The sequence below is a fragment of the Aptenodytes patagonicus genome, chromosome 16 (assembly GCF_965638725.1).
Source record: "Aptenodytes patagonicus chromosome 16, bAptPat1.pri.cur, whole genome shotgun sequence".
Classification (NCBI taxonomy): domain Eukaryota; kingdom Metazoa; phylum Chordata; class Aves; order Sphenisciformes; family Spheniscidae; genus Aptenodytes; species Aptenodytes patagonicus.
In genome coordinates this window covers 494,429-507,358 of record NC_134964.1, presented here as the reverse complement: position 1 = coordinate 507,358, position 12,930 = coordinate 494,429, and the positions used below count along the sequence as shown (strand labels likewise).

At 51.0% G+C, this 12,930-nt stretch overlaps 1 protein-coding gene and 1 long non-coding RNA gene across 2 annotated transcripts in view; both read right to left on the bottom strand.

Annotated features, from left to right (window-relative positions):
• The window catches only part of HID1 (HID1 domain containing), a 31,726-nt gene extending 21,871 nt beyond the window's left edge, over window positions 1-9,855 (bottom strand). Inside the window, exons 1-2 of the mRNA XM_076354196.1 lie at window positions 9,727-9,855; window positions 1,295-1,444 (exon numbers count right to left, since the gene is read on the bottom strand). Of these exons, the coding sequence (XP_076210311.1) occupies window positions 1,295-1,444; window positions 9,727-9,792 (216 nt within the window). The 5' untranslated portion in view covers window positions 9,793-9,855. The remainder of the gene's footprint in view (window positions 1-1,294; window positions 1,445-9,726) is intronic.
• A 1,388-nt stretch (window positions 9,856-11,243) lies between these two features.
• Window positions 11,244-12,510, bottom strand: LOC143167872 (uncharacterized). The gene is made up of 2 exons (XR_012996613.1): window positions 12,330-12,510; window positions 11,244-11,758 (listed from the first exon to the last, which is right to left on the bottom strand). It is a non-coding gene; the product is annotated as an uncharacterized LOC143167872 (long non-coding RNA).
• Window positions 12,511-12,930: the final 420 nt, after the last annotated feature.

Sequence of the window (12,930 nt, the reverse complement as noted above, 5' to 3'; positions counted from 1 at the left end):
TACTTTTTCAGGCACATTTATGACTCTGTACAGTCTGAGTCTCCAGCCATGACTGCAAATGATGTTTCAGCCATGCTGTTGTGCTCTCCACAAACATGCAGCACTGCTAAGTCCAGTGGCACAGTGCACCTGGCACAGGTCAGGGCTCTCAGCCTGGCAAAAGCACTGCAGGATCCTCTGACCTTCATATCCCAAGATCTAGGGCTCCTGGATAAACAGCCCTACAGCAACCAGGTCTCCCAACACATCTGTTTCCAGTAGGGAGAAGAGCCCGTATTTCAGTCCTGGTTTTGGGGGAAAGAGGACACAAGAGACAAAGGGGTTATGTGGTCAGTACAGGTCTCCCCAGCCCTTCTCAATTCCCAAGCTGCTGCATGCCAGAAGCCAGGAGACAGCACTAGGGAAGAACCATTCCATTTTTCCTCGGTTTTGTATTCTTAAGTATCCACTACAGGCATGTGTCTGAGGCACGATTCCCAGTCAGAGGTACCTTCACTATGATTCAGTAGGTCTCATTCACATTTTGTAGAGCAGGAAAGAAAAACAGGACAACGACAACCAGTTAAAACTGGGAAAATGCCATTCCAAATGTTTCCAATACTACAAATTCAAGGCTACTCTTTGCATGGCTCACATCGGGAGCTTTCCTAACACCTGCACTTTCCCAGGCAGAATAGGTCTCAGGCTGTTGCTCACCAGCTTCACAATTTGCCAAACCTGGCAGGGTAGAAACATGAGTCAATGTCCTTTGTACTCCACGCAAGGACATGGCAACACCAGAAGCAGCATCAGGGATGTTCTGATGTCACAGCAGAAGGAAGAAAAGTCTTAAGATCTCCCCCCAACTTCATCCAGGCAGTTATACAGTGACAATCTCCACATCCCTCTGCGATCTATCGGCTTGAAGCCAGACTGATGCATGGTGAGGAGCAATTAGATGCAGACAGGGTATTGGACGTACCAGCCTCCCCACAAATATGCAGCCTTGGTACAAAGTCCCCTAAGCAGCAAGCAGTTTACATAGCAGGCAAGACCCAAGAGGGCAGGGTGAAACACAGGATGGGGACAAGAGGAAAAAGGCTCCAAAGTGAGAAAATGCCAGCTGTGGTGTGTGCTAAGCCAAGAGAGGAACGGCTGAGAGTTACCATCAGGAGGAGACCGGGACAAGCAAGCACATCATGTGGTACAAGGAAATAATATGATACCTGTCTCCCCTTGGGAGCCATAGGACTACTGATGCAGGGACAGCCTCCTACTAGCATAGCACCAAGGAATAAGACAGCACCAATCTTACCTTGTAACACAAAGTCGCCAAGTTTGAAGGCGATTCTTCTCTCACTGCTCGGATCTCTGCAGCTGGTACAAGGGCAAAGACATCCTGAACTGAAGTGGCTGTGTCTGCCCAGAACTGGTCCCAAAAGGCATCATCCGTTGCCTCCACGGGCTACAGAGAGACAAACATGGTTACAGATGCAGAACCACCATTCTATGAGGTCCAAACATCAGTGATTATGCCTGGCTTGGGGATGGGACCAGGCACAGAAGAGGTTCAATAAAACATACTGGCACTGGTTTTGTACCTCAACTTCTTTTGTTATCAGGGCTTTGGCCGATTTGATCTCCCAAACAGATCATTCCCTCACAGCAAGGGGGTGAGCAGCAAGACATGTATGTGACCAGCTGCGTCAGACTGGGACTCTCCAAGTCTTTCATGGAGTCACAGCATACATGAGGCCTCCTGCTTGTCTGCAACCTAGGGCATGTATTACAAGATCTTTACCGACGCACAGGGGCCAGGCTGCTGTCATGTACTCTGTCACCTTCAGAGCAAGCCAAGGATGCCCTGAGCATGCACTGGAATCACTTCTATTGTAACCAAAGTCTCGAGGAAGCAATCAGAGCCATCTGACATTAGGGCATGAACAGACCCACGGAACTGACAGACCCACCCCAAAGCACTTACGCATGCAACGGAATTGATCTTTCTGAATCAAATATTTATGGGGAACTGGACTCAGTGCAGCTGGTCGCTGCCAAGGCTTTGTTCTTAAAAAGCACTAAGTGTGCAATTCAAAGAGGAAGATGGAAGGAGGAGACCAAAAAAAGCAATCCATTTCAGACCTGTGGTCTGAGAAGCCCAATCCCCATGCCTGGGAACACACCTCTCCCAATTAGCTTTTCTGGCTCTGCAGGTGCAGACAACCCCTTCTTTTACCAGCACTGTTGTTCCCTTTTCACAGTGGGAGAACAAGGATTCTCCTCAAGCCCACCCTGCAACCCCAGTGCTAGGGCTGCTGGCCACAAGGACGGTCTGTTTGCCAGCCTGCAGCTGAAAAGACAGCTCTGTACAGCTGACTGCAGAGTCCCAGTGTTACTTCCCCCAGCTTCTTCCTGACAGCGTGGCATCAGCTTAGAAATCAAAACAACAATGATGACAACCTGGGCATCAGGTTATATGTGGCTGAACAAAGCAGACTGCGACCTTGCTTTGCCCTTTGTGGCTTTGCAGAGCCAGAGAACAGTGCTGGCTATTCAAGGTGAAGCAGAGGCTCAGACACACAGGGCCAGCAGTGCCTCCAACCCTGTGGAAAGGTGGCAATGACCTGCCACTCCCCAAAAGGTGAAAATGCCAGCACTGTTTGCTAAACAAGAAGGCATCTCCATTACACAACATCTCAGGCATCCAAAGCCTGGGAGCTCTGAACAATCAGGAAAGACTTAACTTTTCAGACAGCCTAAACCTGAGCACAGCTCTTCCCATCTAAGTGCTGATACTTGCCAAGAGATAGGCATTGCCCAAACAAGGCTGGGAGTGCTCATCCAGCCCAAAGGTCCTGCTACAGGAGGGGGATAAATACATGTGTATTTATGCTGCGCAGTGTGAAGGAGATGGATCCATGATTTCAATCAGAAAAGGAAAATGGAAGCTTTTCCAGAGCAGTTTCCCCAGCCATGCTGAGGTGTGGCGGCACTTTCGGCAGGTCAGAAGAGCCGTCCACCTGAGCACCCCCAGCCCTTGGCTTGGGGCGAGGGAGAGCCTCCTGCCTGCAATGTGCAGCAGCTCTAAAGCAAACAGCAGCTCTCGCTAACTGCAATAATCAGCACCGTGGGCGGGGCTACCATGTCAGATGGGAAAGGGGCAAAAATATGAACATGTGTTTAACTTAAACAATTCCTGCCCACTCCCAGCTCTGCTGTAGCAGGCAGAAAACTTGTCCAGCTCTATGCTGTTTCTAAATACAGCCAAGACGCGACTCTGGGGAGAAAAGCTCATTCACAGCTCTGACACCAAGAAGTGCTGCATTTCCCCCTTTGCTAACACCTCCTGAATTAACAGCCACAGTCTGCGAGCAGGTGATGTGTCACTACCACCCAAAGGCCAAAAAGTGAGAGGGGGCAGGCAGGTAGCCTGCCCGCCCCCAAACTGGTATAGCAGGTTACTGCCCTGCAGCTCTCTGCCTTAACGCTCCAGTGCCATAGAGGCTCCTTATTGCTTGTCCTGGTCCTTCCAGCCATGCAATGAATCAGCCCAAGCAACTCCCCAGTCTTTAAAAACAAAGCCAGAAAAAAACCCACACGTGTTTAGGCATCTTCTTAAACTCTGCTCTAGTGCTGAAACACTCTTCATTTTATCACCCGGCCACCAAAGCAAGGTGCCACCAAACCTCCTTCCAAGGGAAGAGCAACTTTTTTCCAAATGGTTCAAGATCCCAGCTCCTCAGAGGGGATCTGTAGGAACACCCAAGCGTTTACAGCCTGACTTTCAGCTTCCTGAGCATGTGAAGGAGCTGTGCTCTTCTGCAACCTGGCATGAAAAGCTTAAATGGAAGCAAAGCTATTTTGCAAATCTGATCTATAATTACACTTCTCAAAAAGAGCCAAGTATTTGGAAATCCAATCCGTGTAATGCACAAAACATCCTACACTTCCTATACCCCCTTTCAAACCACGTACCACAACCACATGTATAATTGCCACATGTATCTACTGGCTGCCTGCCACAGCCACTCCCACTGACAACAGTGAGCAGCAATTGCTGCTAATTGGAGATCATGCATAAATAATGGTTTCACTCTCATCTAGAGGGGAAGGAGAAAACCATTTCTCTCCAGTAGACACCGATCCCTTTACCTCCCACTAGCCTGAGGCCTCCTCAGAGGCTGAACACAGCCGCTATTTTACAGACGGTAACACAACAGCTAAGATGGATTGAAGAACAGAGTCTCCGACTAAAATTACATGGAGGTAGAGAAGCATAGGAGCAATTACCCAAGCTGCAACGTTGGATACTGCAGCCACATTAATGTCACGGCTGCCATCTTGGCAAGCAGATTACGCTAAAACACCATTTCTTTCAATTTTAATAGCTGCAGCAAGTCAGCTCCTCATCCAACAGATGGTATCCCGTGTACAATCCTGGGACATGGATTCAGTACTGAGTCACTCACAACCCCGCAGCCCCCCTGTTTTAATTAACAGTCTGGCATCATGAAGCTACTCGATCCACGTAATATTAATCTCCTTGACAGAACATTACTGGATGTTTTTAAGCTGATTGTATTCTGCACACAGCATCTCTGGGGATCTAAATATCCATTTCCTCATGCTGAGCTCACCCAACAACCTGTATCTAGCTCACAGAGGAGGGAAATACAGAGACCCAGAACAGTCTTGTTCACCAGCCATGGATATCTTCATTTGGAAATGTCAAGATTTAGTTAAAAGTGTTGGTACTGCACATGCTGCAGTAACAAATCCCACAGCACCACAGCTAGCCTTGACAGAGCTTTAACCAGAAGAGCTCACAAGGAGCTGAATCCTCACCAGCAATGCTGTGAGCTGGGGCCACTTCAGATCCTCCAGATCAGCACAGATGTGTCCTCTCTTGGTGAGGGAGCTGCAGCACACAGATAAGAAAGAACCTGATGTGCCTCCAACATAGCGCAGACAACCAGCTCTGCACCAGCAGTGTAATGAGAACGAGGCCTTCATCCTTGCCACAAGAATCAAGGGCTCGGTAGCTCAACTCTACTCTGGAAACACAACCAGCACACCTGGAGAGCAAAGGAAGTTCCTGACCCACCGTGCACCCCACTGCAGAGGCTGCTGAAGTTACAGAGCTAACTGGCAGAGAGAGACGTTGCTGCCTGAACCAAGCTCTCCACACCAAAGGGAAGAGATGACTGTAGCGCAGAGTGGTTGCCGAGAACACAGTGGGCAGAGCTGAGGTGATGTGACATCTCGGAGTGGGCAAGGAGGGAGACTTTTGCCTTCAGTTCACCTGGGCAAGGTGTAAAGACCTCCCACCTGCATGCTGGCCACACAAAGGTGGAACCAGTCCTACTGGACACCTCCAGTCTTATTTCCCAATAGTTATAAATGTTGGGTTTCAGGTTCTTTAAAGCACACCATACATGCATGCTGTAGGACTCAGAAAAGGAAGACGCTCAGCTTGCAAGCATCTTGCTAGTTACTGAACAGAGAATCACAGCCCTGAACAGGCAATCCCCAGGCAAACAGGATATGTCACAGGAAACAGGAAAACTGAGTTGAGCTGACCATGTCCTATAAACAGGAAAAGGTCCCAAGGCACAGCCCCCCCCATTTGTTACTGTCCTCAGCCTGACGCTAGTACCACCTTCGCTTTCTCTTTCAGATACAATCCCTCAAAAACTCAGGAAGGGTGAGTGTTTGCACCCTCCTCCCAACCAAGAGCTCTCTGCACTTATACCTTTATATCGAATGCCCATTCCCAACAATTCTTCCAACATGTCCCTAGTGGAGGACTGTCCTTAAACCAATTCTGAGGTTGCTGCAAATCGCCAGCGGAGAATCAAGGGGGCAAGCAGCCACTAGTCTTGCTCACTGTATTCTCCTTTTGCTTCTTGCCAACACACCAACTGCGCATCCCATCAGCCAAGGTAGCGAGACATTTGGGGCAGGGACTCTTCTTCTTCTAGGACTCGACAGCAGAGCAGGCCCCTCGTCCCTCACCAGCATTTCTAGCCAGTACTACACAAGCTCAGATAATATGTGACAGCAGCGTGCTCCTTTCCACCCCAAATGAGGCAGAACTGTGGAGTGTAATGACCAGAGAGCCATTCATGCAGCCCTTGATTGAGCTCTAGGAGATCAGGCAACCCTGCAGGGACAGCAGATTAGTTTGAGGCAATTCACGCACCTTTGTACCACCTGTTTGTGAGCCACCGTGCAAAAGGAAAGCCTGAGGACAGATTTTTCAAAACATTAATAACTAGCAAGATTCCATCCCTGCTGCCAAGGACAGCAGCTCCACACAGATTTCAGAGCAACAGTAAATTTTTCTATAGGATCTTTGCAGTCAGCAGCGCAGAATCAAGGAGAGGCTCCACATGAGTCTGTCGCCAGTTCTCTGCTCCCATAGCAGAGACAGTGTTGCAAAGGAAACTGGAAAATGGGATTTGTGGAAGTCTGGCAGGGAAAGCCTAGGACAAAAGTCAGCTGGGTGAAGTGTTAGTTACAGCTTTGCTTTTAAGACAACAACTTTGCTTTTGATCAACCTGAGAGACTTGGATACTTGAATCAAGCTTGAATACTATCAGAAATAGGCTACCAGAAACCAACCTCTCTCTAAGCACAAGATGTACTTTTATCAGGTTCAAATTAACAGCCTGTTGTATTACTGCATTTCCACATCAGGGAAAAAGAAAGGACTGGAGTTTGTGCCTCCTGTTTGATCCTTCCCATTTCTTTAAAAGTAGAGGCATAGCTAGCATTAAAATATAACAAGCTAGTTCACAAGATCAAAATGTCTTATGTTCCAGTCGGTTGCTTGCAGAAACCGTTTACTAGTCAACTGGCTGAGAAAAGAAAGCGTGTTTCCGCAGCAGTTACAGCTCCCAGCTTCAGTTCCCTGCTCTGCCACTGACTAGTTGTCACACTCACAATCTACGTTTCCCTTCACCTGTTAAGTAGAAAGCATTTTTATGGGCAATTTGGGAGGGCTCACACATTCTCTATGATAAAGCACACCTGTTTTATTATTAAAAGGGTGGTCCCTATCAATTTAAAGGTGTGCAGTATAATGTAACATATATATATCATATAAAAATCCTAAAGCCCATTTCTCCATGTGTGATTATAAATATACATCTGTAGCATAAGCTAATTCCTTCCTTCTGGTACTACTGCCCTTTTCTAGTCACTGAAATCTGAAGTGATTTTTCTTTTTTAATACTCTTACACCTTCAGTGTTTCTCTTTGGCAATTAAAAAAATCAATTAAGTCAATTTCATTTGTGTCCAGACTTGGTTCGATTTTCCAGTTCTGGGCTCCACGTGTGCTACAAGCATTCAAGTGTTATGTCCCTTACAGATTTATTTAATTGTTTTTAAATGTTCACAGGGGAACGCTCATATTTTTTAATTAACGAAAGCCTGGCAATTATAAGAACTTATTTTTAAGAAAAATTTAACTTCAGTGCCAACTCTGAACCTTCACTAGTGAGTGAACACTGCTCAACCACTTCCTTCCATCAGAGCCTTAGGAAACACGGCATAGCGCATTGCTAAGCTCATGGTTTCATGAGCTGATGATTTGACGAAAATCTGTTTGTCCAGCTACCTGATGTCAGAGGAGAAGGCTGCAAAAAAGGAAACATGTTGCTGAGAAAGCAAAGTGTATTTTGGGCTAATAGCTTTGAAGGATTTGCCTCTCTCCATTATTGCAGCCTGGTTTTGAATCCAGGGTGTCATGGACTAGGAGGTTACACGGAGGTTGGTGCTGGTATGAGCTCAGAAGGCTCCAGGAGAGTCCAGTCACGCATCCTGCACAAGCAAACACCAGTGCCCTTCTACAGTATGTAAATATGGGAGCGCCAACACCCCACCCTTTTTCCACATGGCAGTTACGTCTCACCTAGACCACAAAGATGTGAAATGAATCCAGCCAAGAATGAAGCTTTTTCTCCTTCCTTTATTCGGGGCCCCAGTGAACCTTCTTTCATTACACACATCGATAAACTGGGGGAGGGGAGCGCTCTCTTTTTGGCTGGCGACATGAAGGATTGCCTCATACTGGATTTTCTTTGTGAAGAGCAGACTGAGAAGAGTCTACAGGCTTGATTTCCCCCCCCAGTCTCACTTTATAAGCATGTTTCCCAGTGGATGAAGGACAGTCCAAAGCTGAAGGCACTCTGAACTATTTGGCATCCAGAAGAGACTTTGGAAGAAACCCTTAAAACATTAATTCATCCACTTCTCTTTTTGCCTAGTGATGTTGTGGAACATCCACAATTGCAGGTTTTTAAGAACGTGTTCACAGAAGCCATTCCTGAGCAATGCAGATAAAAGCAATACTGCTTTAGAAGGTATAAATATGATTTCTCAAAGGCTCTTCCAGCCTTACTTTCTATGCTTCATTTTCCAGTCCTAGTCTTCATCTCTTGAGTTTTCACACAGATTTTCTCCTATTACTCTTTAGCCCTTTGCATCCATGCTCTTTTCTTCTGAATTCATTCCCCATCATTAAATATCTTTCTGCCATCGTTCCCAAGTTTTCTTAGCAGCTGTTATTCCCTCACCACCAAAGGCGGCTCAGAACAGCACAACTCTCCACTGTAGCTCAGAAGAACCTGAGATGCAATTTCTCAATAGAGCAAAACCCCTCTGCTCCTTAGACAGGACAGCCTACTATTTTTCTGCCAGCGTGCTGCCGGGCTCCCAAATTAAGACAAGAACTAAACGAGCTCCCAGGACATGAGCAACATCTGTTAGACCTCTAGGCAGCCACCCTCGCTATACACCATCCTGATTTCCTTTTGCTTAACCCCTCCTCTTCAGCCTGCAGAAATAAAGCAGTATTTCACAGGTCACAGGTGGAAGCTGCTTCTGCTGCAAAAAGCTCACCCCAACAGCATGGCTAGCCAGCAGCCCTTTCAATCTGCTATTACCCAAAAACAGGTCAAGATTCTGCACTAATTATTGGGGGGGAAGACACAGAAAAGGGGGCATTGCCAAACCTTGTGGTGATGTAAGCTTTCAGCTGAATACCTTAGGAGCTATGGACATCCCTTTCGACAGCAGCGTCTTGGTCTGCTACCACAGGACGCTGTGCAGCAAAGCGCAAGGTGCCAGAGGCAGCGAGTGCCGTGCTACCAGCACGGCCCTGCCAGACCTGACGGCTGCCCCCGGGAACCGGCCGGTGCCCCGAGGCACAGCACAGCCTCGCCGCCTTACTCCCGCTCCCCCTCCATAACCGCACGAAACCTGGAGACCAGCGACATGGCAGACGGGACCAGCTTGCCCGAATCCCCCATCAGCTCCCCAGCCTCAGGGCAAGGCCTCACGGCGAGAGCCTGGACCAGAGCCAGCCATGGCCGAAGCCCGCGGCCGCGTTGTCACCTCCGCCCCGAGCCCTGCGGGTCCCCAGCAGCGGTGCAGCCCTGTCCCCACGCACAAGGCACCCGCGCCGACCCTGCTCACCAGGGTCGGGCTGCGGGGGCAGCGGCCCGGCCGCCCCCCTCCCTCAGCGCCGGGGGCGGCTCGGGGCAGGGCCGGGGAAGAGGGGCCTGTCAGCCCGCCCCGGCTGCCTCCGAGCATCCCCGGCCACCTCACTGCCAGAGGGGGCCGCGCCTCAGGGCAGGCGGGCGGCTCCCGACATGGCGGCCCCCCTCCCTTCGCCTCACCCACCTCCCGACATGGCGGCCCCCCCCTCACCTCACCCACCTCCCGACATGGCGGCCCTCACCTGGGTCTTGGTGGTGAGCTGGATCACCGCCTTCCTGAAGTTGAGCTTGGAGTCGGCGCTGCCCATGGTGCGGCCCGGCTCGGCAGGGCTGCGGCCTGCCAGCCGCGGCGAGCAGGGCCGTCCCCTCACGCCGCCGATCCCGCCTCCCCTCCTCGGGCCGCCGTTGCCGCCATCCCCCTTCCCCGCACCGGCGGCTCCCCCAGCCTCCCTCCCTCCCTCCTGTCAAACCTGGCCTCACAGGTCCCGGCCCTCCCTCCCCTCCTCCCGCATCCCTTCCTCCGCCCACGGCCGCGGCTCCTCCTCTGCCGGCCCCGCCGCCAGCCCTCCATCCCGCCCCGCTGCCTCCCCGCAGGCACCTTCCTCCTCCCTGCCCCAGCCTCGCACCTCCTTTCCCATCTCCGTCCGCCAGCCCTTTCCCGCTTCACCCCTTCCCTCTCTCATCCTTCTCCTGGCAGCCCCTTCCCTCCCTCCATCCCCTTCCCGCCCACGCTTCGCTCCTGCTCCCCATGGCCGCGCTCCCCCTGCGCCCTCCCTCGTCTCCCCTCTCCATGAGGGCCCACGGCAGAGCATGGCTGTCCTCATTTTGCCCTTCTCCTCCTCCTCCTCCAGCCCTTCCTCGCTCCCCCCTCTGGTCTGGGCTCCCTCCGCCTTCTCCCCTCTGCCCCTCGCCTTCCCTGACAGCCCCCTTCTCCCCATCAGCTCCCTCTCCCCCTTTCCTGCCCCCTTCTTCCTCCTCTCTGCCTGCAGCCTTTGTCCCCTGAAGCCCCTTTTCTCAGCTGCTCTCAGGCACAAGCCCCACGACGGCTCCGTCTAGCCGCTGCCGGAGTGCCCAGCCGCTCTCGGCAGCCTGGCCCCGAGCTGGACGGTCGGGAGGTGCAGCAGGATGCCGGGGGAACGGCCGGCTCCGGCTTCTCCCTGCTCCTGGGTGGAAAGGGGTCGGGAGCGAGCAGGCTTCTGACAAGTACCCTGCGCAAGCACCTCGTAACGAGCTCGTTGTATGTGGTGACCCATTAACCCTAATGAAATTCTACCCACCTGCAAGGAGAGGATGTTTTATAACCCTGGGGACTGGGAATTCAGGATTTAGCCCTCACTGAACACCTCAAAGCAGCTGTTCGAGGCCATTCAGTGTTGCCTTTGAAGCTGTTGTCACCATTTTCTGCACTGAGCAGCCCTATGGACTGCAAGCAGGTCTTTTTGGTGCCGCTGAGTTACATTTCACATGCTCAGCTCTGCAAACCTCCTTTCTTCAGAGGAAATGAGGTTAATTCTAATTGTTTTGCAAAAGAAAGCAATGTGCTGATTCCCTGGCTGGGGTGGACTGTGGGAATTCTCATTTATTGGCCTATAACCTGTACAGAAATCACCGATGTTTGATTATATCGAGTGACAGGTCAGATCTGAGACATCCTTGTAAAACCTACAGGAAAAAAAAATAATTCATAAAATCATATGTCAGGCTTTTTCTGTCAAACAGCCTAGGGCTTTGCATCCAAGCACTCAGTATGGCTATACTATACAGATAAATGATTATAGTTTATTGTTAGGAAAAGAATACTTTTCACAGGCAATTATTTTTCACAGTTAATATCGTCTGATTTCCATATTAAAATTGCTCAGAAAAAAATCTGTGAGCCAGGCAGAGATGGCTTTCTCCCAGATTAACTTTGCTGAGTTATAAACAACAAGTTAAAAGAGACTCCTTGGTTCTGGTCTGCAACTGCATTAACGCAGAAGACTTTCCAGGCAGTCACTGAATTTTGGGAGTAAGTAGATGTGCACAGAGAGGTCGGTGAGGAGAGAAGGGGAGACAGATCACCTACAATTTCTCTCTTATTCCCTGCTTTATTTCCCTCCTCCGCCGCTGTACATGAGAGCTGAGTACTGGCCATCGCTTTAATCATCCAGGGGCTGTCAGCTGCCTGTCACTGCTGGACTGGACAGAGTTTTCTGACACAGATCCCATCTTTTCTGGATGCACAGTCTGCTGCTCTTGCGTAAACATCTTATATTGCCTTTTCTGTAGGCACCACTGCAAGGTAATGCAATCAAGTATAAATCCAGGGAGTTCCATCACACAGAACGCAAAAAAAAAAAAAAATCATCTAAACCCACTGTCAGACGAGTTAATTTGGATCTTACAGTCTCTGATGGATTCCAGGGCTGACAAGGACAAATAAACCCCCTTGGACCAAGCTCCACACTAGCAAGTAGGAGAAAGGCCACCTTCTCTAACACTTATTCCCTTAAGCTGAAAAGCAAGTACCAAAATCCCAAGCCTTTTCTGAACTTACTTGTATGTAACAGACACATCTCCTCCTCAGAACTCTACAAATCCTCATTTCCCTCAATTTTAAGCTCCTTCTACCCTTCAGAAAGACACAAGAGTTTGTCCTCAAAAATAAGAGAGAAACCTCCATCAGCAGCCCTGATTTCTCATCAGGGTGCAAAACAGGGAGAACACAGAGCTGGAGGAAGAGCTAGGGAAGACACAACGCTAAGGTGATGCTGTGGGGCTGCTTGTATGGGGTTTCCCCTTTCACAGCCCCAGCTAGGGAGCTTAGAAACACCCCCACCTTGAAGAGCAACCCATCCAAACTCACCACGGCAGAGAAGGCACTGACAGCCCCACTGAAGGGTCCCGAGACTTGCCCAAAGTCACTGAGAAGCCCACGGCAAGGCCAGGACACCCTCCGCATCCCAACCAGCGCTGGAGCAAGCCTTGTCCCGGCTGACCTCCCCCGGGGGTGCAGGGACCCAGCCAGAGGCATCATAGCAGGGGGGACTGCAGGGCAGCCCCCTCCGCCCCGCAGGCCGGGTCACCCCCACCTTGCCAACCCCAAACCCCGCTGCCTGCAGCCCCCCGGAGGGGAGGCAACGCGCGGCCCCACGCCCGCCGCACTGCCCGCGGCAGGGCTGGGTGGAGAGGAGGAGGAGGAGGAGGAGGAGGAGGAGGAGGCGGCGGCCGGTCTCGCCTCGCCTCCCCCTTCCCTCTCGCCGGGTTTCCTTGCAGCATTTCCATGCTAGAGGTCTCCACCGAGCTGCGGAGAGAGGATCTGCCTGGCTGCGCCGGGCCCTCTTCCTTCCTTTGTGCATCCCCCAGCCCCGTGCAAGCCGTGCCCCCCCCGCCCCGGCCGCCACGTCCCCGCTTCATCCCCCCCCCGCCCCGGAGCCTCCCCCGGCCCTGGAGGCAGGAGGAAGCCG